General features: G+C 39.5%; 1 protein-coding gene and 1 non-coding gene across 2 annotated transcripts; one reads left to right on the top strand and one right to left on the bottom strand.

Annotated features, from left to right (window-relative positions):
* Window positions 1-22,134: 22,134 nt before the first annotated feature.
* Window positions 22,135-22,241, bottom strand: LOC133781237 (small nucleolar RNA R71). The gene has a single exon (XR_009870024.1). It is a non-coding gene; the product is annotated as a small nucleolar RNA R71 (small nucleolar RNA).
* A 4,306-nt stretch (window positions 22,242-26,547) lies between these two features.
* Window positions 26,548-27,015, top strand: LOC133779576 (uncharacterized). Its single transcript, XM_062219524.1, has one exon. The coding sequence runs from the start codon at window positions 26,548-26,550 to the stop codon at window positions 27,013-27,015; it is 468 nt and encodes a 155-aa protein (XP_062075508.1).
* Window positions 27,016-27,357: the final 342 nt, after the last annotated feature.

Genomic DNA, 27,357 nt, shown 5'->3' with positions numbered 1-27,357 from the left:
GCAAGTACCTCGCGACCAGAACTACAACACCCAAACAGACTGTTCGCGGTGTTAAGACAATTTGCTGGCTAAGGCAGTTTTATTTACTTTTAATATTTTTAATTACATCTGAGCAGCAATTTCTCATGGTGTAAAGATATTTCATTTTGATATTACAATTGCTATTATAACATCTGTTCGTATGACCAAACCTAGCATAAGGTATGGGAAATGTATCTAAAAGTGAAAAATCTATCACTTTTAGATACATTGTGCTGCTATAGGGGAGTCTTGTTGAGGTAGCTGATCGACTGAGGTCCTGACTTCCTCTTTGGCTCCATAGATGCCTGTTGCCAAGGAAATTTCAGGAGACTCTGGGGGATTTTTCTCCTCTTCCAGGCGAGCAGTGCACTTCGCAAGTTTAGCCTGTTTTACCTGCTCAAGAAGGTAATCAAAGTTCGCATATTGATTATTCTTCCATAACATGTAAAAGCAATTAAAGGTAGCTCCTCAGAACCTATCCAAGTTTTGGGCATTCTGCTCTTTGAGCAGCTTAACTCGATCCTCTAGACTATTGGCCTCCTTCATGCTTGCCTCTAGATCTTCTTCCAGCTTGGCTGCCTCCTTGTAATTAATTTCAGAGGCTTCCCTAAATTTTTCCTTAGCAACAACAGCCCTAGCCAGATCTTCTTGGCTCTTCTTCAACTGCTCGAACAAAGCAGCAACTTTATCTTCAGCAGTCTTAACCTTGGCCTCCAATGCTTTGACATTGGCCTCCCATGCCCTGATCTCCTCAGCATGCTTTGAGTCAAACTCCTCGGCGCGACGCCAACCATTGTTCATGGTCAGAATACCACGAACAGTGGAAATATGAAGCTTAAAGAGCTAATAAAAAGAAATGTTGTTCGACTAAAATAAAATACAAAAGAAACTTACGCTGAGGACATCGTTTAACCCAAGAGCAAGGATCTGACTGGGTTTCAGCGAAGGAAGAGAAGCAAAGGCCTCTTGGCTACGGCGATGTTTGACTATCTTCTAAAGTTTATCAATTGTTGAGCAAGAGGCATTGCCCAACAATTCCATCGCCAAAGAAGCTCCCGCCTGGTCGATGGAGGACATAGTGCAAGGAGGAGGAGGAGGGGGAGGGTAGTTGTTCTGGATGGAATGGAAGCTAGAGGGTCTACTTATCTAGCCTTTTTTCTTGAAGGTTCCCCACTGGCTTCTCCAGAATTTTTCCTGCTCGATTTCATCGAGCTCGTTGGTTTGGCTCCAGAGGCATAGATATCGAACGCATCGTCAGTTTGCATGAATTCAAGAAATACAAACACGAGCAGATATGTCAAGAAATAATTTTACATGATAAGGAAACAAATTAAAAGAAATTATAAGTAGTATACCTGAACTACAATTATTGGTCGCTACTTTATCTAAGGAACTACTTCTACACTCACTATCTGCCTTAAAGAAGTCCAATCTAAAACTACTGGTCGGGAAATTAAAATTGTCGTCCCTATTGAATAGATGATAAGGGATGTGCAATGTATCTAAAAGTGAAAAATCTATGCTGTTCTCGTCGGAGGATTCAAGTATAGGACTAGCATATTCATGTAATTTTTGTTTTCCCCTCCCATGTTGGGGAAGGATATTGGTTGGTCGAGTGTTGGGGTTGGGCTCTCAAATGGTCACTCCCGTTGGTCGGCGCCTTTGGGGCTGTGACACATCCTGCTATTGTTCGGGGTTTTCTTGTTCTTTAGTACCATCTCCAGTGGCACTCCCCATAGTTGATTCCCTCACCTCTTAGTGAGACTCTAGAAGGCCAACCAACCTTAAAATTGCTTCCGTGACCAGCTCCTTGACATTTTCTATATGCGTCATGTTGGCCAGAGCTGCAACCCTTATCTCCATCTTTGGAGTGGGTTCTAGTCAATACCATGGACCTAGGCACAATGCAAACTGACTAATAACAAGGAAAATATACAAGGCGACTAGAAGAATGTCGAACAAAGATTAAAAGAGTTTACCTCCTCGTGTGAAGCTATGGTGTCTGCGACCAGGTCGGTTGTGAGGAAGTACTCTTGGAAGTACTTTCCCAAGTTCGATTTATAAGTTATATCACTCACGAATGTGCAACCAGACTCTTGGTGATAGAAATGGAAGAACCGTGTGATGCTTTGTTTGGGGTTGGATTAGAGATCAAACATGTAGTTGATCTCATGATGGGTAGGCAAAGGCCACTTTTTATAATTATACAGGATATAGAGTGCTGAAAATACTCTCTATCCATTGGGAGTTACTTTGAATGGGGTGACCTCGAAATAATTTACTACCCCTTGAAAAAAGTCTCTATCCGTTGGGAGTTACTTGGAAGGGAAAAATTGCCCCTACTTCCATGTGGTACCTCGACCATGCGCTATAGGCACCTCCAGGCACGTTTTCCCTCTGGTCGGGTGTAGGCTTATATAAAGTAATCCCAGGAAGACCATACTTCTTGGGATACTTTTCCACTATCCTGGTCAATATGACGCTTGGAGGGGCGATGTACAAGGGTACCTCTGCTCGTGGGCCTTCATGTGGATGGGCCTTAGGTTGAATCTCTGGTGGTGCAACGTTCAGGGGTTGGGGGTCATTCGAAGGACTCTCGGTGTTAGCAGATGGCTGGGTGGTAGGTGATTTTGTGGCTTTTCTTTTTCTATGAGCAATGTGTTTGACACGACCCATGTTTGGTTGATTATTTGGAGGATTTTGAGGAAGGCTGGTCATTGGAATTGGAGGTGGTGTCGAAGGCTCTGAAAAAGGCAGAGAAGGTTGTTCCTGGTCCTCAAATAACAGAGCAAGCAGGTCGTTGTCTATTGGTCTCTCACCTCCCCAGGGATCATGCATGAATATCTGAGAAGAGCAAAGGGGAAGTGAGAATATACGACCAATAGAGAAAAAAGAAAAAGAAAAGTGAGGATAGCACTGCTCGTGTATAAGAGTTAAGCTTTTATACAACCAGCAACATCCTGATAAATACACAATTAACATGCGAACGGGTTGGAAAAATGGATCAAAAAGTGAGAAAAACTTTTCAACTCCGAAAATAGGCGAAAAAAAACTCATTTTCCCGAAATACCCAAAATCAAAATTTCACTTAGATTTTGGACTTGAAATCAGTGTAAATAAACCCCATATTCCTTCTAAACATTGTTTTGTACATTATAATTCCTACAATACCTATTTTATTATAATATTTGTGGGTGTTTTTTTACCTAAACCTGATTTACCCAAAACCTCATTAAGAACATTCAAAATCCAGTTATGAACACAAATAAATCACGGCCAAAATGCATGAAAATTGCTACGTAGATAAGAGGATGGGTTCAAAAACTTACTTGAAGTACAAATTGTAGAAGACATCACAAAGATTTTTCTTGAAGTTGCATAGAGATGCCTCAGATCACACTGGAGTGTCTGGGGTTCTAGGAGGTTTTTTTTAGTGTTCTTGAAGAGAAAAAAGGTTTAGATAAAAATGAAAAGGAGTGAAGGGGCTTATATTTATACTGCTCATGGAATTTATGGTAAGTAATGTGAGAATGGGGTTTCGATGCATGGTAGATCGCCATAACCGTCAAATCGTGTTTGGGAGCTGAAAGGGTAATGATTACTTACCTTTTCGAGAAAGTAAGTATTGACAAATGTGACTGGTCAGCGGGATTGTTGATCGAATAAGTTTATTAAATGTTAATCGCATTAAAATAAATTTGGGGGGAAAATGTTTCCCTAAAATATTTGCATGATGATGTGGCATGATTAAGAGGCACATGGGCCACAGGTGATTGGTTATTGATGAAGACCTGGTCGACCAAAGGCCAGGATATCGAGAGGAAATTGAGTTGCTCGATAGGCACAAGGAATATGATGAGCAGTAAGAAAATAAGATGTGTTGACATATGCGACCAGATTTGCTCATAGAACCGAGGCAAGCACTTAGGGACGGTTATGAGTCAGATATTCCCAAGATATTTGATTAGTTTTATATGTAAATATCATTATTTCTGTTACTATTCTATTATGCTTGTAACAAAAGTTAAGCACGGCCCATAAGGCCCATATGTACATCCTTGAGCCTATAAATAGGACTCATGGGATTCATTGATTGGATATACGCAATATTTGGTATTGAGAGAGAACAAGTATTTTTATACACAATCTTTGTATTCAACTTCGAAGCTTGTGAAACTTAGTGAACCTTAGTTGCTGATCGTAGGTTTTGTAGTCTACATCAATAAAAACACTAAGTGGGCGTAGGTTATTGCCAATCTCTGGGGTTGAACCACTATAAAATCATTGTGTTGTTTTAATTCTTGCATTCAGTTTTATAATTCTTGTTGTTTTTCGTGACTCCATGTTGTTGACTAAATCAAGGGTCAACAACCTTCTGCGCGGAAGCTAGGCTTGCAAATTATGGTGAACTTACTAATTCAAATGCCCGGTATTGAATCTCTGTAAAAAAAAGGCTATTTGGGCTAGTCTAGGAACTTTGGGGCCAATATTTTATAACAAATTGGATCTTGGGCTAGGCAAAGATTTTTTTGGGCCTAACAATTGCCCTTCGGCCCATATCCAGTCGTTCTTCAGACACTGATGTGGGCCAAATATTATCATAATCATTCCAAAAATGCCCCTGATCTAATCACGTCGTATTCATTTATTGCCAATAATCATGGACTATTAGGTTTCAACAGTCACATCCCACGTTCACATAAATTGAAGACCAATGAGGAGTGCCCACAAATGTTTCAGCTTCAGCTTCCCTCATAATTTAAAAGAAATCAATGAAAGGTCGCCTCTTCATTTTCTTCTACATTTCTCACTTAGCACCCAAACTCTGCTCAATTTGTCTCTCCCAAGAACACTCTGTGAAATTTACCGCCTTTTACGTTCTTAAGAAATCGTAAATCATGGTCCCTAAATCATTGACAGAGAAAAATCCCAAGAGAACTTATCAATCCACACTCGACCATTTGCTCGCAAACTGTGACATTCACAAGAATGTGACTATTTGCAAGCTTAACGACCATGAACTTGGAAATTGGTGTTATAGAGACATAGTTAAGCCAGATGAAATATTGTTAAGTTCAAATAACATCGAATATATTTGCTTTCCTCTTCTTGCTATCCTAGTACAGATTGTCTCATGCTCAAAGGCTCACGTCTGCCAGTTCATCCCAAACATAGTTCGGACAATAGTTGGGGCTCGAATGTTCGGTGTGATGCAAGGCCTCTCGATTGGGTTAGGTGACATTTACACTGCTTTTAATAAATTGAACAACAAGACCTTGGAGAATGGGTCGTCACAGACATTCTATTTATCTCCCAAGAAGAACAGGTGCATCTTCATCAACTATGATAGTTCCAACAAAAATTGGGATGAATATCTTTATGCAGTTGGTGGGAAATGGTATCCCAAATTCTTTCCTCGCAACATGTTTCCTCTCTCCAGAACTTTCATGACTGATACGTACTAGTTCATGCATTCCCTTCTTAGTTAAATTTTTGCTTTTTTGTTGCTAATATTTTAACTTATTGCTCCCACTAGATCATATGTTGTATTTGTTTTAATGCATGTTTACTTGTACTTCTCAATCTTTGAGATTGGGTGTATTTATTTTCGTTCCAGACTACTTCTAGCCAAATATAAAAATTGGTAAAGACATGGATGACCTTTTTGCCAAATAAATAAGGCTTCTTTCGCGAATCCAAGGATTTGGCTATCAGCATTTGGATGATTTGCAATATGTATTGTATGCAGATCATGTCCCGCTTGTGTTTTACAATATGGATTCCAATGCCGCAATGGTGTATTCCATGTGGGGTGATTGCACTGAGGCTAAAGTCCTCAACTCATGTGAAAACCAGATGAAGAGGTTTACTTCATTCCCCTTGCCATCCTATGCCCTCTCGTTTTCTCTGGATGAGATTGAGAGGAATATTTTTGAGACTCCAAAGGCCAACAACAAGTACTGTTCCAATCCTGATGTTAAGGGTAGAATAACATCTTTTGTGGATCTGTCTAAGCCATCCCTCAATATAAGCGGTGAGAATATTTGTTTAGTAAGTTCTCGAGTTTCACCGAGACTGTCCATACACAATTTTCCTTCATAGACCATGGGCTCAACAGAGCCCAAAAAGAAAATGAAAACTCATCCCACCACCTTCGATGAGGATTTTGATGATGGAGAGCTTTAGTGTCCCAATTCAAGATTTCAAGGAGAGAACCCACCGGCCCTTCGGCCAAAAAATCTCTTGGTGCAGACTTAGGTTCTACGCCTCGTACAATATCTGAACTTGTTACGAAATCAGTTAGCCAAGAGGTTAGAACTGGATGCGCAACTCAAACTGGTTCCTAGGCTTCTGGGCCCACAAGTGTCACTCATGTGGCTTCTGATACTCGGGCTTCTATGGGTGTGTCGCCCAATTCAACTCTGGTGCACGTCCCTGTTTCTAAATCACCGAACATTGGAGCCACCTTGCTAGCTACCCATCCTATTGTGGTTGTACCCATGGTTTCTGCTACCATTTCTACTGCTTTTTTACCACCTGCCCCGTTAACAAATTCTGTAAAGGTTCCTCCACCAATTATTTTGGGAGGGACCCCAACACCTCAACTGCCCCCTTAGGGTGCTTTTAGCAAGGTAAGAAAGGGATCTGCTTCATTGAAGAAGAGTCATTTTTTAGACAATTTGTTGGTCAACACTAAGGGTTCTCCGAAGGTAGGAGAGGTTGATACTTTCCCAGAGTGGATGTTCATGAGAAGGGTTCTTCTGCTGAGGCACCCTGCAACTTGACACAACCCTAGTTATCTTTATCTTTAGGATTTTATTCGTCCACTTAATTTTTGAATTAACTGGGTTCGACTGTGGTAAATACTCCAATTTTCTTGCCAAGATAATTGGGCTGTGAGGAGGAAATTAATATTGAGGTCATTGAGATTGTGAGTGAGCCACGAAAGAGTAAAGTGGACGTTAACGCCATTGTTTCCACCATAGTTTCTAATGTCACATCCTCCCTTGAGCTCACAAGATTTCCAAGTGTGGTTGTACCTTTGCCCGTTTTACCCTCGGTGGATTCCATGACGGTTGTAACGGAAATACTCACCACATCGCCAGAGACCAATCTGATCATATCTGATGCTCCTCCTACCTCTATTCCTGGTGAAAGAGTAGAGTCAACAGTCATGGCCAGAAGAAGCGGTGTTATGGCAGATGAGCTAAGGGAGAAGGATGCATTGCGCAAAATTGTGGTGCGCTTCCCAGATGAGTTGTTGGAGAGGCAGATAAAATTCGTAATGTGAAAGAGACAATGTGCGAGTATTTGACCTTGGTAAGGTTTTGTTGTACTTACGAATTTGGTGTGATCAACATCAATCGATACTAACCATTTGATTATGATACTGTAGGGGTGTTTTTACTCGAACGTACTGATGCATTATGAGTCAACAACACGAGAGCAGCAAGTAGGTGTGGTGGAAGAACAAAAGAAGAGGGTAGTGGAGTTGGACACCAAGTTGGCAGAGGCAATGTGTGCCTCGGAGTAGAAGAAATAGCTAAGGTAAAAAAAATGAAAAGTTGGTAGAGGAGATGGCGGAGGAGGTTGATAGTCACGCAACAGAGCTTACTAATCTTGAGCTAGAGAAGAAGAAGGTTGTTGAAGATAAGGAAGCTGTGCAGAAAAAATTGGACTCCACAGAAGAGCTGGTGAAAGTGGTGAGGGGGAAGGAAGAGGAGGTGGATACACTCCTCGTTGCTGCGGTCACAGAAAGGGATGCAGTGAAACAAACGTTGGCCGATGTGCAGGAGAAATTGAAGGTGGTAGAATGGCAAGTTAATGACTTTCTGTAAGATATTTAACAACTTCATGTGGAAAAAATTGGGAGCGTATTCGCGACTGAGAGATTACAAAGAGGATTCACATTCGTATTGATGAGGTGGAATTGGCGAAGTATATGGACGTGATTCTCAATGATGATAAGAGGTAGCTTTCCCAGAAAAGGGATATGTTGATACAATATTGCTAATCGTTCAATATCATACTTGAGATATAAAATTTGGAACATTATCTGTGTGACTTGGGCGACATCTTTTTTAGTTATCCAGCAAAGCATTTGGAGGTTTTGCAAATGAATGACGATAAGTTGAGATTCTTGTATCGCACCGATGGGTCTCAGGTGGAGGTATTTATACCACCTGTGGAAGTGGTGGACTTGGTAGACCTAAAAGGGAAGCACGTGGTCCAAACTGCGGTGAGTGTGGCAGAGGAGGACATGAGGGTTTCTACATAGGAAGGACGCCCTGAGTCGACCAAAGAAAACTCCAGTATTGGGTGCTGGAGGTGCAAGTTCTTCATCAGCAGCGGGCAGGAGCGTGAAAGGTGGTCAGGAACAATCATGAACACTAGAATTTATTCTGATAATACTTGTTGTAGTTATTGGATTATTAAATCTTGTTTTTGCTTTATGTTCATACATACAATATTGACATCATATGATTTTGTTCAAATTTTAATGTTGAAATGAGGTATTTTGATAAGTAGAGTTGATATTGGTTTTGTTGTAATTTTATTTCAGTGTTGATTTATGATTTACACCATCAGAGATCATTAAGGTCGTATGCGCAGAAGTACTCTGGGAGGCTTTATAGGTGGTGGGAGCACTTGCCCAGTTAAGAACTTAGTGTTAATTTATTTTGGATAGGATTTTGTAGCATGACCTGTTATATGCAAACTAAGGTGTCTTATGTTATGATTTTTGTTGTTTGCAATAGGTGAGTGGTATACGTATTGGTACAAAATCCCATTCCTCCTGAGAATTTTTGACAAAGAGAATTGGATGGAATCCTTGGTAGCTCAGCAGAAGTAATTGAACAAGGTCTTCCTTTTTATATCTCATGTGAGAGAAATGGGATAAGACATTCTAACTTAATTATCGCGTTGGAGGAGTACATTAGGAGGTTAGATGAACTTAACTTTTCATGTTTGTGCAAAACTTATTAATGCTTAAATTTTTATATTTTAAAGCTTTAATTGTTTCTATAAATTCAAATTAAATTAATTATTTTCATGGTTTGAATTGTAAAATTATTTTAGTTGAAAAATATTTAATTTACTTTGCCTTTGTGTTATTTTTCAAATTTGAGAAAAGTGGTATAAATAAGAAGTACAAAAAGAAAAAGAAAACCTCAATTGAAAAGCCCAACAAAAGAGAAAAAGTGGCCCGGGCCAATTTTGGAGTCCAACAAGCCACTGTAATGTCTCACGTCACTATGGCTACTTCTTGGAATGATGACTGACCCTACAAACCAACACGAGTCTTTTCAACATGCTTTGTCCTCACTCGCATGCTTCTTGGGAAAACTTCCTTAGAGGTCACCCATCATGAGACTACTCCAAGTCAAGCACGCTTAACTTTGGAGTTCTCAAGTGATGGGCTACCAAAAAGAAGATGCATCTTGTTGGCATAGGTAGTATCTATCCGTCCATTTAAGAAATCTTCATCTGTGTAGTATCATACCTACACAATCTTAGAATCATCACACTTGACCTACCCAATGCGATGTGGGAATTCACAGCTTTTACTCAGTCTTTCCCCCTGTGGATCACGGGGTACTGATTGTCATAATCACCCCCCCTTTGGGGACCAACGTCCTCATCGGCCACACTTGCGGATGGGTCAACACTCTGATACCATTTGTAGGATCTTGGAATTTAAATCTAGATGCATGCTTCCTATTATTTTTCCAAAAACATAATAGAAACATAGAATAACATGAATTAGATATGAATATCAGATTCGTAAATTAACATAAACACAAAGATGTAGAAACTTACGAATACGTAACGGAACTGGAACAACTCCTTCCTTCAATCTCGCTAACCCTTGATTCCTTTCTATAGCAGAGCATTATCAAGAGATTGAACTAGATTAGCTACACAGTCTTCCTCATCAAGCCTTTGATCAACCTAGAACCAGTGTAGGCTGGTTCTCAATACATGAGATATAGATCTAGAAAAGAAGAAGAGAGAAAGTGGCCAATAAATGATTAGACAGTCTAGATTTTCACTTACCCAATGAATAAACTAAGACTGGCCTTATGGGTTTTATTTAAATTCAAATTTAAATTTAAATTAATTAAAACTAATAAACAAAAAATAAAAGCCTTGGGCTCCCACAAATGGACTTGGGCCAAATCTCTTTGTTTTGAATTTAAATCCCAGTTTGGCCTAAATTCAAAACATTTTATTTATTTATGTAGTTTTAATGAATGATTTAAATCCTTATTCAAATTAACTAATTATATTTTGAAAATTAATTTAATATTATTTATTTATATTGACACCAATTTATCAATATTAATAAACTTACCCAAAGATTCTCTTTTATTCTCTAAATCTCATATCTCTTTAAATTTTTCAAAAATTGACCTAGTCAACTTTAAAAATCCTAATAAATAATTAAATCAATTAATTGAAACATTCTAGATGATTTACTCAAAGGTGATGCGGGGACCATGGGTCCATCAATACAAGCTACAATAAATTTTTGAGTTTATTTATTAAATAAATTGACTCACAATTTATTATTTCATATGACTCCACTATAGATTCAGAATTAAACTCTTGAATTCATAGAACATATTGTCCAAACCACAAATACGTTATCCACAGTTATAACCATTACAGTCAGTCAATCCTCTATCGATAACTTACTAATGAGTCAGGTGCAAATTACCGTTATAGCCCTCATTTGTATTTTATCCTTAACTACCACTAAGTCCCTTGTAAATGATAAAGCCATGAACTTAATCACAGATATGAGCGCTCAATCATTTACCATTTTAGACTAAGCTATTAAGGAAGTCATATTTTCACCTCTCATACAAAATCTATATGTAACGACCCAAATTCGCTAATAAGGCTTAAGGGCCTTGATTAGTGTGCCTGGAGGGCATAATGGGATTTATGTGTGACTTTAATGAGTAAAATGCATGATTATGATTTAAAGCATGTTATATGATTATTTTACTATTTGAGATGCGTGACTATGTGTATTAGTATGCATGTAGGCCCTGATTGTGTTAGAAGGGCATAATTGTAATTTTGGCCATTTTGGGCATGACGGTATTATTATCTGTGATCTGTGACTCGAGACGATCCTAGAGAGAGCGGATTAGCGGAAAAGTCAAAGCGGGAATTTATACCCGGCTTGGGTCAAGCCTGGGGAGTTTAAATGGGAATTTAGAGAATATATTGAGGTTAATTTTGATGATGAGGAATATATATAGTTGGTGATTAATCAGTATTGGGAAGCAAGCGGGAATGACTAAAATGGCCCTACATGGATAAAAGGGTGTAGAATTAATAGGGAGGGCATTTTGGTCATTAGGATTATTAGAGATAAGTTTATTTAAGCTTTATACTTAGTGGGATTGGTAGAAAAGAGTTATAAGGCTGTGGAAAAGAAAGAAAAAGGAAGAAAAAGAAAAGAGAGAAAAACAGAGGGGTTTTGTCTCAAAAGGAACGGTTTGTGGTTCTCCCACCATTTCCTTCATTTTTCTTGGATCAAAGCTCAGAGGAGAGCTAGGATAGGCTGACCATCAAGGATCCTAAGCTAGACTTGAAGATTGGCAAGGGATTAGCAAGAACACATCAAAAATTGAGGTAAGTTTTTAGAAGTTTCAGTTTTAGGGTTTGACTGGTTTGAGCTGTGTATTTAAGCTAAATTGATAGGGATTTTAGGGGAATTCAGGCCAAGGTTGAGAAGGAGCAAGCTAAGGAGGTCTAGGATTGAACTCAAGGTCGAATTTCCATCCACGGTATGAATTCTAAGTCTTTAACTTTAATGTTTGACTGAATTTCTGGGTTTAGGGTTAACTTTGGTAGACTTGGAGATTTGGGTTGCATGAGCTTGGGTTATGAGTTCTTGGGATGCTTGGGATGAGTGGGATGTGTTGATAAGTTTGTTTTTGGGTTTGGGAAAGATTTGGACAAGTATGGGGTTGAATTGGTTGAAAGAAATCGCAGAAAATGAAATTGGGTGTTGCCTGTCTGCAACTAGCGCTACAACGCTAGTCTTTGGGCGCTGTAGCACTAGGCCCTGTTTCTGGGGAAGTTCAGTTCTGCTTGTAGCGCTATAGCGCCCTCTTTTGAGCGCTGTAGCGCTACCCTGTTCCCAGAAAGGGGTTTTTTGGTTATTTTTGAGGGATTTTGACCTAGGGTTCGGGGTTCGATTCCACCACCTTGTTTTGTGGATCAGGACTTCCCGGGGGGGTCGGGATTGGTCCCGAGGCTAGGTTTTGGACTTGAGGTTTGGTGATGACTTTGACCTATGGATTTTGTTTAGGTGAGCGCTAGGGCTCGAGTGGGATCGTGCTCAAGGAGTCAAGTGATCAAAGCTATCGAATTGAAAGGTAAGAAAACCATAGCACCTGAGAATAGGGCATGGGCCCATAGTGTTATTGCAGGGCATGGCCCTAGATTGTATTACGTGTTAGAGTATAACCTTAATTGAATTATTATATGTTTGAACGATTATTTTGAGATGTACTATGTGTGTGATTATAGTGAAATGAACCGCTAAGGCCGAGAGCGGCAAGGCCAAGAGCGGCGAAGGCCGAGAACGGCAGTGGGGCCGGAAGTAACACGTAGCACATGGAGTGCTTATAGTAAGGGTAGGACCCAATGAATACATGGGGTATCCTTACGGTGAGGACCAAGACCCCAGGCTTTGGTAAGGCTTTTGGGGCGGCATGGCCGTGTTTGCTTAGTCTGATGGTTGACATGTTTATCTGTGGACTATATGTTAACTCTATAATATGCATATGCTATATACTGTTTGAGTTTTCTTGCTGGGCTTCGGCTCACGGGTGCACCGTGTTGCAGGTAAAGGCAAAGAAAGAGTCAACCAGCCATGAGTATGGAGAGCGTGGGGGCGGCGCGTACATGTTCGACCTGCCCGACTGCTTTGGTTGGGGGCATTTTTTATTATGGCTGTATTAACTTGTTCTTTTGATAGTTAACCAAGTGTAAGTCTATTTTTGAGTTGTAAATATTTTGTAAACCTTATTTTTGGGATCCCAGATGTTTGATACTTAATGTTTTCAATGAAACTAAGCATTTTCAAAGATTACAGCCTTAATTCTGGTTTAGTCACACTTTTGGTTTTAGAAACCTCGTAGAGTCAGTTAGTTGCACAATTTCCGTTTTAAACTCACTTAGTAACGGCTCTAAGGTAGTAGGGCGTTACACTATAGATTTCATACCTGTGATTAATACTCCCACTCAATTACATTACTAAATATCCAAGATGTAAGTATGGGCTAGACCATATAGTAAGCTGGTAATGAACAAGTCAAAAGATTTAAATAATATAATTAGCAGAATACTATCACTCAGAAATAGGATCAACTTGACCTATGGTTAACATTGTGACATTGATTAGATTCGATAACAACGATACTTATTTATAAATCAATAATCAATATCGGTCCTAGTCTGATGTAACCAAATACATCTGATCTTATCTACTTGCTCAATGCCTTGGACAAGACATCACACCCCGAATGTGTAAGTAGATCATATCATAAATTACCAGATCAGTGAAAATCCAATGGACTGACTTAATCTTAGGACTCGTTCTTTTGAACATATAATTACAACTATAATCCACTATGACCTAATCACTATAATGGTAACTATCCATATGTTTGGGATTTTATAAATGTTTGTATTATTTCAATAATCATGTAATAAAACAAGCAAGCAACATGGTTGTCAAACTAAATGATTTCTACTACTTTTACTGACAATATAAAATTGTGTTACATGTCCGTCATGGCTTTATAAGGGCATAAAACCCAACAGCCATGCTGCCACTTGGCTCTCTCTAATTCATAAAGTCGAGCCAAGTTGACCACTTCACGCTGTTTGACTAAGCCGCCTATAGACCAATGAGATCATGGCACGTGTCCCATGTTGTCTCCTCCATCATCTACAAGCTGACACCATATGACCCATTTCGCCTGTCGAAACCTTCAGATGCCGACACGTGCCCACGTTGTCCCCCACCATCTGACTCCACCTGCCAAGACTCTCAACACATGACACGTGGCCCACATTGTGCCCTCACTCACCTACCAAAATCCTCTACGCTCGCCAAGTGTCCCATTTGTTCCACTTTCATAAGCTTTTTGAGTCATTTTCTCCATTTCCTAATGCATGAAAATACCAATTTTGGGATCAAATGTTCACTATAAATAGGACCAAAAACTAGTGTAAAGGATACCATATTTTGGAGAGAAAAATACACTTAGTAATTTTGTTGTTTTTCTTATTTCTAGTTTAGATTTGCTTGTTTTATGTGATAACGATGAGTGATCTATTTTAGAAATATTGGTGAGGTTAGACTGCAGTTTTTTTACTTCGCATTCCTAATATTGATATTGATTCTTCTTTCTCCATATCTCATTAATTATTTTATTTCTCATCTTCTAATTTCTTTTCTAAAATTATTTAGCATCTTTTATATATGTTCAGTCATGCTTTTCTTATGTAACTTAGATTGCTAATTGATTTTAGTATATTTGTTATATTATATGTCTTTTACTGCATTCTGCTAGATGTATTTTGTCACTTTTTCATATATGATATGATATGAAATTAGAATTTATATTTAATTTAATCTATATAAATTAATTTGTACTTTTAACATACATATCTTCCAGTTGCAATTAATGGTGTAGAATTGCAACTATGATTTGAATTAATATCAATGTTAGAATAGGATTTACAATACTTCATCTCTACATTGTCATGCCCTTTCTCTGATCAATTTCTTCAATCTATCATTTTAATTTCACAAAAAAATCATCTCTTCAATTCTACTCTACTTTTATATTTAACTTTACTAATCTAATATTTAATTTTATTCTGCCTCTTTGTGGATACAACATAGCCCGTTTACTACTGTGACCGCAAGGTGAATTATTGGGCGATATAAAAACCATTAACGAATTTGGCTTCTTACGTACACAATACAAAATTTGTGAACACTTAAGTTATATAAAGAAGCAATTTAATTGATGATGTATAACTTGGAAGAACAAATTATAATAATTTAAAACAGATTGTTTACATACAAATATGATGTAGTAGTAAGCGCATTTACTTTAACAATAAAAAGATATGTAAAGTACAATGAATATCCGTAAAGGAAAATGGAGCTTCTACAATGTATATATGTATCTTTCCACTACATTGGGAGCGTAGGGAAGGTTTAGGTGCATCTTTGGAGTCAGAAACAAGCTTGAAGAGGCCATAGCTGGAAGCTAAGCCAAAGAAAGGAAGCACGGTGGCTTGCCTTGTCGCTGACTCGCCGAGGGTGGAGTAGAAATTGGAGGAGTAGTCATTCCAGATGCTCACTGGGGTTGTGTGGGGAGACCTCCCACAAAATGGGTCCACTAAATGTGGTGCCCCTCGGTTCAAGGGGGGGGGGGGGTATGTGTGCATTTTCCCATAGCATCCATATCCTTGTATTTCTTGCTTTTGGGCTACGAGAAAACCGAAGCCATCGATCAATCATTGGATAAGGGTGTTGTGATATTGATGGGTTGGTACCTTTCTCTTTGTTGGAACAAGGAAGCCCTTTTTTGCATAGTCAGAGCTGATTAGCCTGTGAAATGGCTTGCCCTAGTTCTAGGCCAAGCGGTGTAATGGCGATAAGGCTGGTGAGCGACGTGAGTAAGAGGTTGTTGTTTTGCTATCTTTGGGAGGGCCTTGTGGGTTATTATTTGGAAGGCTAAGTGGTGTGTGACAGAGCAGGTAGGGAAGCATATTGAAGGAGTGGAGTTGTTCAAAATTGCTATTTTTTCTATTATTCTCACTCTTGCTCTCTTTTTCACCATTTTATTTATGATGGTGCTGAATATTTGTGGTAGATATGCTTTAGATGTTAAGTAGGCAAGCTATTTATAAAGGGTGAGAAAAGGTTTTAGCTTAACCGTGGCCTTAAATGGTGTATAAAGATCACAGAACTTTATCGGTGATATGTCTAAGTCATTGCAGAAAGTTGTTGATGCGACAGGACAATAGATGGAATCTTTGTCAAGAGAGTAAAAGAATTGATGTACAAATATGGGAATTAACAGTACAAGCGTGCAAGCGTGAATCACATTTTCTTGCGTAAAAGATCATGTGTACTAGTTAAAGGTCTCGCGTACAAGCATGAATCACTTGTGCAACAGTTTGGACGATTTAGTTAATATTGGAAAGACCCTCTTTTGATAGGGTAATGTAAATGAATGCAATATTATTGAAGAAATGCAAAGCAAGAATACTACAAAGTAATAGTCAAATCATCGAGGTGTTATTATGTAAATTGTATCATTACAACTACAAATGAATTAACAGTAATATTGGAATAAAGATAAAGAATTTCACATTCGTGGTACATCTTTGCCAGTACTTACTTCGTGGAGGCAGTAGGATCTGCGGCCCAGAACTTGAATGATCTCAAATGGGCCTTCCCATTTGGGCTGGAGCTTAATTTGGTTTCCAGTGGTGCGCCTTAATACCCATTCGCCTAATGAAAAAGACATGGGATCAATTTTCTTCTAGTAGTGGCATTTTGATGCCTTTTGATAGTTTAATTGTCGTATATCGGTGACCATTATGTGCTCTTCTACCAAATATAATTTAATTGTCGTATATGGGTGAACATTATGTGCTCTTCTACCAGATATAATTTGTGACCAAGTTTTAGTTGATTAGCTTCTGTGTTAGGGGTGATATTTGTCTGAAGCATTGGCAGGCCTACTTCTATTGGTATTACAGCTTCTGTACCATATACAATAGAATAGGGGGTTTTGTTACGAATATTTATGCTATGCAAGTATACACAATCACAATTTGTAATAAATCATGGTAAGACCAAGTATCATCCCACGAAGATTGATTTATCAATTACCAATTAATTAATTCTTGATTTCTATTTTGCTAACGAAAATTGGATTTGTAAAATTTAAAATCAAGAAAGCATAAATAAATGTAAAGTGCACAAATAAATTAAAAACAAGAACACAAGAATGAAATTCACAAACGAGAACAATTAGGAATTCTAATATTCTCTACTATCCACTCTATTATTCTTTAATGCAATTGCCCCTAAAATTCTTCTTACTAAAATGATAGGCATACAAATGTATTAACTATTCAGATTAAGAAAAGGAAAACTCGACCTAATGTGAATTTCCTATATTTCTATGGTCACTTCAAACAATAGGAAGCAATAAATACATCCCTAAATCACATAGACCAGTTTGATACTTGTTGACCCTCGAATTGGTCAACAACACAAAGTCAGATAAACAATATAAAATGAGATGAAAACAAGAAGAAATCAAGATGAAAAGGTAAACGACACAAACAATTTATAGTGGTTCGGCCCCAATTAGATGGTAATGACCTACGTCCACTTAGTGTTCTTATTCATGTAGAATCCCAACACTGTGATCAATGAACTAGGGTTCACGAGTTTCACAAGCTTCAGGATGATTACAATTTTGGTGAATAATAACACTATAATTTTCTCTAAGAATTCTCCCAATCCAAAAAATTCCCCTCCCTTGAGCCCTTTGATTCGTATTTATAGGCTCAAGAAGGTTACATGGGCCAATGGGCCTTAATTAAAATTACAACTTGCGTATCTAGATAATAAGATAAATTACAATTAATTCATGATTATAAGATTGCACATCTGAAGGAAATAAATGAATGTATACAACCAGGTTGGTCGCACATAAGTATGATGCTTGATAAACCAATAATTTTCTGGTCGATGGTCAAGCAGGACACAGTTACTTAAAATAGCCACGTGCCTCCCACGTGTAGACCAATCCTGCCACGTCATCAAGTAGTCCATTTTTGGGTAAATAATTGCCCCCCAAGTTTATTACACTGTGACCAGCATAAAGTAAACTTAAACAACCGACCTTCCGTGTGACCTGTCAAATCTGTCAGAGCCATCAATGCCTTCTCAAGAAAAGGCAACCAATCATGTCATTGCAGTTTCACAAAAAGTGATTTGACGGCTATCACATTTTTCCATGCCTCGAAAAATCATCCCCCATCATTACCTCATTAACCGTGCTTCGACCAACATAAATACCCCTTCATATTTACCTTTTACTTTTTACTTTCCATCTTTCCTCAAGAACAATGAAGAACGGAGCCTAAAGAACCCAGAAAACCCATACGACTCCGACGATCTATGGAATTTCTGTTCATCTGGTTGTATCAACATTCCAAAAATTTGCATCAACCTTTATCCAAGTAAGTTACTTGAACCTCTTCGTCTCCAAAATTCCATGCAATAATTACCTTTTCAGTTTTCTGGTTTATTTTGGATTTTTAGTTCCCGAATATTCTTGAAGAAATGATTTAGGGTAATCGGGCATGTAGGTATTAACATGATAGGATAATGAAAAGACACTAAATGAGGCTTAGGAATTAGGCTTGGGAGTTAGGATTATTGATTTAGGGCGTAAAATCGAAGTAAAAATTTGATTTTTTAGGCATTTAGAAAAAACTGGGTTTTTCCTGCCCTTTTTCAGAGTCAAAAAGTTTTTTCTGAAAAACTTTTCACTTTTGCTTTTTAATCCATTTTCCAAGCTGTTCGCATACTATTTAGTGTTTACGTTAGGATGCTGCTGGTCGTATAAAAGCTTAACTTTAATACATGAGCAATGTTATCCCAACTTTTCCACTTTCTTGGTCTATTGGTCGTAGATTCTTATCTCTCCTTCTCTGTTCATAGATTTTCATGCACGACCCGTGGGGAGGTGAGAGGCCGATCGACGACGACTTGCTCGCACTACTGCTCGAAGATCAAGAACAGTCGTCGTTGCTAATCTCAGAAATTCCCTTTTCTCAACGTAACCCCACAAGTAGACCTTTGACCAGTCCAACCAACATGGGGCGTGTAAAATCCATCGCTCAAAAGAAAAAGAAAACAACCAATCCACTTGCCAATCAACCTACTCCTCGAGCTGAAACTCCTTCGACTAGCCCTCAACCTGAAAACACTTCCCAGCTAGAAATTCAAACAAAAGCCCGACTTCGAGACGTCCTTCGACTAGAGGTCGAATGGTACATAGTACCTCCTAGTGTTATTACAACTAGGATGGTAGGGAATTATCTAAAGAAGTGTGGACTTCCTGGGATAACCCTAATCAAGCCTACAATCGACCAGTGGGCAAACCTTCCTGGGGGCGCCTTCAGCGCCTGGTCGAGATATCACATTGAAGCAGGGGCAACCTTGCCTCTTCATTCGTTCTTCCAGGGTGTGGCCAATTATTTCGAGGTCGCTCCCTTTCAAATCACCCCAAATGGATATAGAGTGCTCTCGGCTCTCTATATTCTGTACAGTCACAATAAGTGGCATGTCCCTACGCCGCATGAGAACAATTACTTATTTGATCTCAAATCTAACCCCAACCATAAAAACACGGGGCTCTTCCATTTCTACCACCAGGAATCTGCTCGCACCTTCCTGAGTGATATTACCCACAAGTTCAACGTGGGAAATTAATTCCAAGAGTACTTCTTAACACCGGACCTGGTCGCCAACAACTTGGCCTTTACTGAATGAGGTAAACCATTTATTTACTGGTCTTTAGATTTCACTTAGCTTTCCTAAACATTCTTTAGAACTTTGGTGTCATTCAGGTCCATGTCATCGACCAGCTCCCACTCCAGAAATGGAGATATGAGCAGGATCCTTGGCCAACATGACAAATATTGAAAAAAGTGTCAAAGAGCTAGTCACGGAGACCAATCTAAGGCTGGTTGGCCTTCTAGCACCTCACCAGAACGTGAGGGAATCAACTATGGGAAGTGCTACTAGGGGAGAAATTCTCGAGCAGCACCAAGATGTGTTACAACCCCCGAGGAGGGCAATGGGAGTGACCATCAGGGAACCTGATAACTCTAAGATTTAGAGTTATTTTTATGTCTTTAAACTTAATTTTCAAACCAAATCAAAGAGTAATGAAATGTAATTAGTTGAAATGGTGTCGAATTAGTGTAAATTTATGTTAGGAGTAGTTGTGTTTGTGTTTTCATATTTTTAGTGATTTATGTAGTTTATGTTTTGTTATTCAGGTTAGGAAACAGGAGCTGAGGGAACTGTGAATCAAAGGGAAATGTTGCTAAAAAGGGGAGGATGCTAACTCAACAATGCTGTAGCAGTCAGTCTTAGCAATTAAACAGAAGCTAGAGAAAAAGGACTTCGTGAAAAAAGAAATACTCCAGCTGGATTAAATGAAGAGAAAAGAGGCGGCCAGGTGGCAAGTGTACTGAGTACTGAGTCAGCTGAGTATGTGGGACAAAGTACATGTAGGCAAGTGATCTGGATTGTCCAATCAGGGTAAAGGAAAGTACCCTAGAATTAAAGGAGGCGGCCGTATTTTTTGGATAAGGACCATTTTTAGAAATAGAGAGAATTTTTGGCTAAGTACAGAGAAGGTTTCAGGGAGAAGATTTAAGAAGAGTACGACCAACAGAGAAGGAAGAAGGCTGATGCCATAAGGAGGATTTGAGCTCATAACTCATTCTTCCTACACCATTTCTTTCTCTTTGTATTAATTTCATCTAATTTCTGCAAACTCCATGGATTACTTCTGTATTATTTTCATGTTTAAGTTTGCAACTATGAACTAATTTCCTAAGGGTTTGGGTGATTATGAACCCTCAAGTATGAACTCAACATATAAATGCAATGGCTAAGTGATTATGTCTTTGTTCAATTGAATGTGCTTTACTGTTATTGAATGTTAATTATTGGCCATTTTTAGCATTTACTAAGCTAGATCTAACTTGGAAAAGGGAAGTCTAGCTGATTTCATTCAATTGATGCAAGAGATTCATCTAGTTTTAGGTGTTTTTGAGTAGTAGAATAGGAATGTTTTGCTACCTTGCATAACTTAAGAATTGATGCTTAAATGAATGTTTATAATTTGATTTCATGCAGGAATGTATAGAAGGGGAGTATAGACATTAGATTGCACGTTTTGGGAAAAACTTGCTGGGTTTTACGAAATTTGTTAACACTGTCATAATTGCTAACCCATTGCTAAGCCATTGCTGTAACAACTGGAACGAACCGAGGGGAATTAATCACCCGAATCCATTTTTCTAATATCTGAAAACCACCCAGTATTTTGTCATTTTAATCTCTGATTTTTGGTTTAATTCCTTTATTGTCTACAATTATTTTCATGGTTAATTACCCACTCTTTCCTTTGTTTTGGTTACTATTTTATAAGTTGTTTTTGGTTGATTTTACATTAATTTAGTTAAAAAGTCCCTGTGGATACGAACTTTGACGCTTTGTCACTGTATTACTTGTTGCCGATTGTGTATTCTTGCACATATTTTAAACGTTAGAATTTTCAACAACAAGTTTTTGGCGCCGTTGCCGGGGACTTTAAAATTAAATTCTGTTTTATCAACTATTTGACAATTTATTTTCATTGTTTTTAACCTTGTTGGTTCGGGTTGTGCAATCTCAGGTACCTACAGTGTATGAACCAGCAAGAGGACAGTGAACTTGCTCCTATTGACCCCGAGATCGAACGAACTTTCAGAAAAAGGAGGAAAGATCAAAAGGCTAAAAGCCGAGGCACTATGGCTGAATGTGTTGATGATGAGGGGGATGGCCAGCAAGTTACTAATCTCATTGTTTTGGCGGATGACAGAGCCAGAGCAATACGGGAATACGCTGCCCCCATGTTTAATGAGCTAAATCCAGGCATTGTGAGGCCAGAAATACAAGCAGCTCAATTTGAGCTCAAACCGGTCATGTTTCAAATGCTCCAAACTGTGGGGCAGTTCAGCGGGATGCCAACGGAGGACCCTCATCTCCACCTTTGTTCATTTTTGGAGGTGAGCGATTCTTTTAAGCTTCAAGGAGTAAGTGAAGAGGCGTTAAGGCTGAAGTTATTTCCGTTCTCTTTAAGGGACCGAGCTAGATCATGGCTCAACACCCTTCCTCCCGATTCCGTTACAAATTGGAATGACTTGGCTGAGAAATTTCTAAGAAAGTACTTCCCTCCCACCAGAAATGCAAAGTTTAGAAGTGAAATCATGTCGTTTCAGCAGCTGGAAGATGAGTCCACTAGTGACGCGTGGGAAAGATTCAAAGAGCTTTTAAGAAAATGTCCACACCACGGTATCCCACATTGTATACAAATGGAGACATTCTACAATGGTCTCAATGCAGCCTCTCGAATGGTCTTGGACGCTTCAGCCAATGGAGCCATTCTTTCCAAGTCTTACAACGAAGCATTTGAGATTTTGGAAAGGATTGCAAGTAATAACTATCAATGGTCAAACACTAGAGCTCCTACAAGTAGAAAGGTGGCGGGAGTTCTTGAAGTAGATGCATTAACGGCTCTAACAGCTCAAATGGCCTCAATGACCAACATCTTGAAGAATATGAGTTTGGGAGGAAGTATTCAGCCAGCTGCTGCCATTCAAAGTGCAGAAGTATCATGTGTGTATTGTGGGGACGGGCATACTTTTGAGAATTTCCCTTCAAATCCAGCCTACGTTTGTTACGTGGGAAATCAGAATTTCAACCGCAACAACAACCCATATTCTAACACTTACAATCCAGCATGGAAGAATCATCCTAATCTGTCATGGGGGGGTTAAGGAGCAAGTTCAAGCACAGCACCAGCACAAGGAAGACAAGCATATCCACCAGGTTTTTCACAACAGCCGAGACCTTCACAACATGTTCAAAACACCCAGCCGAATTCTTTGGAGAATCTAATGAGGGAGTATATGGCTAAGAACGATGCAGTAATACAAAGCCAAGCAGCTTCTCTTCGTAATCTTGAGATGCAGCTCAGCCAGCTAGCCAATGAAATGAAAACTAGGCCACAAGGATCTGTGCCTAGTGATACAGAAAACCCAAGGAGAGATGGGAAAGAACACTGTAAAGCTATTCAGCTGCGGAATGGTAAAAATCTGGGAAATTCTGAGGAAATACAGGGTAGTGGAGAGCCCACTTCAATCCAAAGCGAAGGAGAAACAAGTAACAAAACTGCCCAGGAAATTGCTGAAACTGGCCCAGTTGCTACAGCAAAGGGTCAGCAAACTGCTCCAGTAAATTTTAGTCCTAAACCGCCCCTTCCATTTCCGCAGCGATTTCACAAACAACAATAGGATGGTCAGTTCAGAAAGTTTTTGGATTTACTGAAACAGTTGCATATTAATATCCCCTTGGTCGAAGCATTGGAGCAAATGCCGAATTATGTCAAGTTCTTAAAGGATATTTTGACGAAGAAAAGGCGTTTGGGGGAGTTTGAAACTGTAGCACTTACAGAAGGATGCAGCGCAATGTTGAAAAGTAAAATACCCCCTAAATTAAAAGATCCTGGCAGTTTTACAATTCCGTGCTCAATTGGGGGTAGAGATGTGGGAAGAGCATTATGCGACTTAGGCGCTAGTATCAACCTTATGCCTATGTCAATTTTCAAGAAGCTGGGTATTGGTGAGGCACGACCCACTACTGTTACTTTACAACTTGCAGACAGATCTATGGCTCATCCCGAGGGCAAGATTGAAGATGTGTTAGTTCAAGTGGATAAATTTATATTTCCGGCGGATTTCATCATTTTAGACTATGAAGCGGATAGAGAGGTACCTATAATCTTGGGTAGGCCTTTTCTTGCTACAGGGCGTACTCTTATTGACGTGCAGAATGGTGAACTTACCATGAGGGTGAATGACCAACAAATCACCTTTAGTGTGTTTAAAGCTATGAAATTCCCGGATGAAGTGGAAGAATGCTCTAGAGTTGACGTTGTTGATACTTTGGTAGCTGAGAAGTTCAATAAAAGGGTGGAAAAAGCTGCTATGGGAACCCAGATTTTTGGAGATGAGGAGGAGTATAGCAGTGAAGATGAGGAGATGATTACATGGGTAGATTCTTGCCAACCAACCAAGAAATATAGTAAGGTGTTTGAAGCTCTAAATTTGCCAGAAAAGCACTTTCAGGCCCCTAAACCATCTGTTGAAGAACCACCTCAACTGGAGTTAAAGCCGCTGCCAAGCCATTTAAAGTATGTGTACTTGGGCGACAATGATACTTTACCTGTGATAATATCTAGCTGTCTGGAGTTTGTTGCTGAAGAGGCATTGCTGAAATTGCTGAAGCAGCATAAAAGGGCGATTGGATGGACAATGGCTGATATTCAAGGGATTAGTCCAGCACTATGTATGCACAAGATCTTGCTGGAATCTGATTGTACTCACTCTGTGGAGCAGCAAAGGAGGTTGAATCCAGTAATGAAGGACGTGGTTAGAAAAGAAGTCATTAAGTGGCTTGATTATGGGATAATCTATCCAATTTCCGATAGCACTTGGGTGAGTCCGGTCCAATGTGTTCCAAAGAAGGGGGGTGTTACAGTAGTTACAAATGACAGCAACGAACTTATTCCTACTCGCACAGTTACTGGGTGGCGGGTTTGCATGGATTATAGAAAACTAAACAAAGCCACTAGAAAGGACCATTTCCCTTTGCCCTTCATCAACCAAATGTTGGACCGCTTGGCGGGAAAGGAGTTCTTTTGTTTTCTTGACGGGTATTCTGGGTATAATCAGATATCTATCGCGCCTGAAGACCAAGAGAAGACTAATTTCACCTGTCCATACGGCACATTCGCCTTTAGGAGGATGCCCTTTGGATTGTGTAATGCACCGGCCACATTTCAGCGGTGCATGATGGCGATTTTTTCAGATATGGCTGAGAGTATTTTGGAGATATTCATGGACGATTTCTCTGTCTATGGGGATTCATTTGAAGGTTGCTTGGAGAATTTAGAAAAAGTCTTAAAGAGGTGTGAAGAAACTCATCTAGTGTTGAACTGGGAAAAATGCCATTTCATGGTGCAAGAAGGCATTGTGTTGGGGCATAAAGTGTCTAGCAAGGGGATAGAGGTTGACAAGGCTAAACTGGAAGTTATTGAGAAACTACCAGCCCCTACCACAGTAAAAGGCATTAGAAGTTTCCTCGGTCATGCTGGCTTTTACAGGCGTTTTATCAAGGATTTTTCTAAGGTGTCCAAACCTTTATGCAGCTTTCTGGAGCAAAATAGGCCTTTTGAGTTTACTGATGAATGTCAAGAGGCATTTTTGAGATTGAAGTCAGCCCTTGTTACAGCACCAGTGATCACAGCTCCTGACTGGTCATTACCTTTTGAACTTATGTGCGACGCCAGTGACTTCGCGATTGGAGCTGTTCTTGGGCAGCGGAAGAACAAAATTTTTCATTCGATTTACTATGCAAGCAAAACATTGGTGGATGCCCAGATTAATTACACTACAACTGAAAAAGAGCTGCTGGCCGTGATTTTCGCCTTTGAAAAATTTCGATCCTATCTTGTGGGGACTAAGGTCATTGTGTACACGGACCACTCTGCGATCAAGTATTTGATAGCCAAAAAGGATTCTAAACCGAGGCTAATACGTTGGGTTTTGTTGCTGCAAGAGTTCGATTTGGAAATCCGAGACAGAAAAGGGACAGAAAATCAAGTGGCGGACCACTTATCAAGGCTGGAAACTAACACTCACAGCAGCAATTTAGAGGCAGAATTACAAATTCAAGACTCATTTCCTGATGAACAGCTGCTGGTTGTGGAGCAAGAACAAGTACCATGGTATGCAGATGTTGTAAACTTTTTAGTTGGGGGTGTACATCCACCTGATTTCACCAAACAGCAGCTTAAAAAGTTCTTACATGACATCATATTTTATTTCTGGGATGAGCCGTACCTGTACAAACAGTGCCCAGATCATATAATGAGAAGATGTGTACCAGAAACTGAAGTTTCCAGTATCTTGGAACACTGTCATTCAGCTCCATATGGTGGTCATTTTGGTGGACAACGCACTGCTGCCAAAGTGTTTCAATCAGGTTATTATTGGCCCTCTATATTCAAGGATGCCCACGATTTTTTTCAAAGATGTGATCGCTGCCAGCGAGTGGGAAATATCTCAGCAAGGAATGAAATGCCACTTAATTACATTTTGGAGGTGGAGTTGTTTGACGTGTGGGGCATCGACTTCATGGGACCTTTCCCCCAATCTTTTGGGAACCTCTACATTTTAGTGGCTGTGGACTATGTATCGAAATGGGTGGAGGCAGTAGCTAGTCCAACGAATGATGCCAAAGTGGTAATGAAATTTCTGCATAAAAATGTTTTTACACGATTTGGGACGCCAAGAGCACTAATCAGTGATGAGGGGACGCACTTTGTCAAGAAAGTCTTGGCTGCCTTATTAGCTAAGTACAGTGTAAAGCATAAAATAGCCACGGCATATCACCCGCAGACCAACGGGCTGGCGGAGATTTCGAACAGAGAAATTAAGGGAATTCTTGAAAAAGTGGTAAATCCCAGCAGGAAGGATTGGTCCCAACGATTAGATGATGCACTCTAGGCTTACCGTACAGCTTTTAAAACTCCTTTAGGCATGTCACCTTATCGCTTAGTTTATGGGAAGGCGTGTCATCTTCCTGTAGAATTAGAGCATAAGGCATTTTGGGCGTTGAAGAAGTTAAATTTGGATCTTGTAGTGGCGGGAGAAGCAATAAAGCTGCAGCTGAATGAATTGGACGAGATGCGGTTGTTTGCTTATGAAAATGCAAAGCTGTACAAGGAAAAGACAAAAAAATGGCATGACAGCAGGATCAAGGAAAGAGTATTTGAGAAAAATCAGCAAGTGTTACTGTTTAACTCCAGGCTGAAGCTATTTCCTGGAAAGCTTAAGTCCCGTTGGTCTGGACCATTTACTGTGATGGAAGTGTATCCATTTGGAGCTGTCCTCGTGAAAGATGAAAAATCAGGAAGAGAATTCACAGTTAACGGACAGCGACTGAAGCGTTATTTGGGTGGGGAGGTTGACAGAGAAAAGACCCCCGTCAGTCTGAAGGATGCTTGAAGGAGAAAGGATATGGGTTGCCATGCATTTCTTGTGGCACATTTGGGCAATCCATGAGTGAAAGAGATAGTTGTAAATAAATAATGGATGTAACTATGTTTGGGGTGTATTACCCCTTGGAAAAAAAAAAAAGAGAAGAGAGGAGCATAAAGAAGCAGGTCAGCCAGGAGTTGATAAAACTGGGAATAAGCTGAAAATAGAAGTCTGGGCAGAGGCGTTATTTTTCTGGAATGGTGGATTGCTATATCATTGCTTCAGCATTTAGCAGGGTCGCAGGGAAAGAGTTGCTGCCCAGTTGCTATAGCAACCAGTCAGTAACACTGGGCATCAACTAAATGAAGC

The sequence above is a fragment of the Humulus lupulus genome, chromosome 5 (genome assembly GCF_963169125.1).
Source record: "Humulus lupulus chromosome 5, drHumLupu1.1, whole genome shotgun sequence".
Classification (NCBI taxonomy): domain Eukaryota; kingdom Viridiplantae; phylum Streptophyta; class Magnoliopsida; order Rosales; family Cannabaceae; genus Humulus; species Humulus lupulus.
This window is presented reverse-complemented; position numbering and strand designations above follow the sequence as displayed.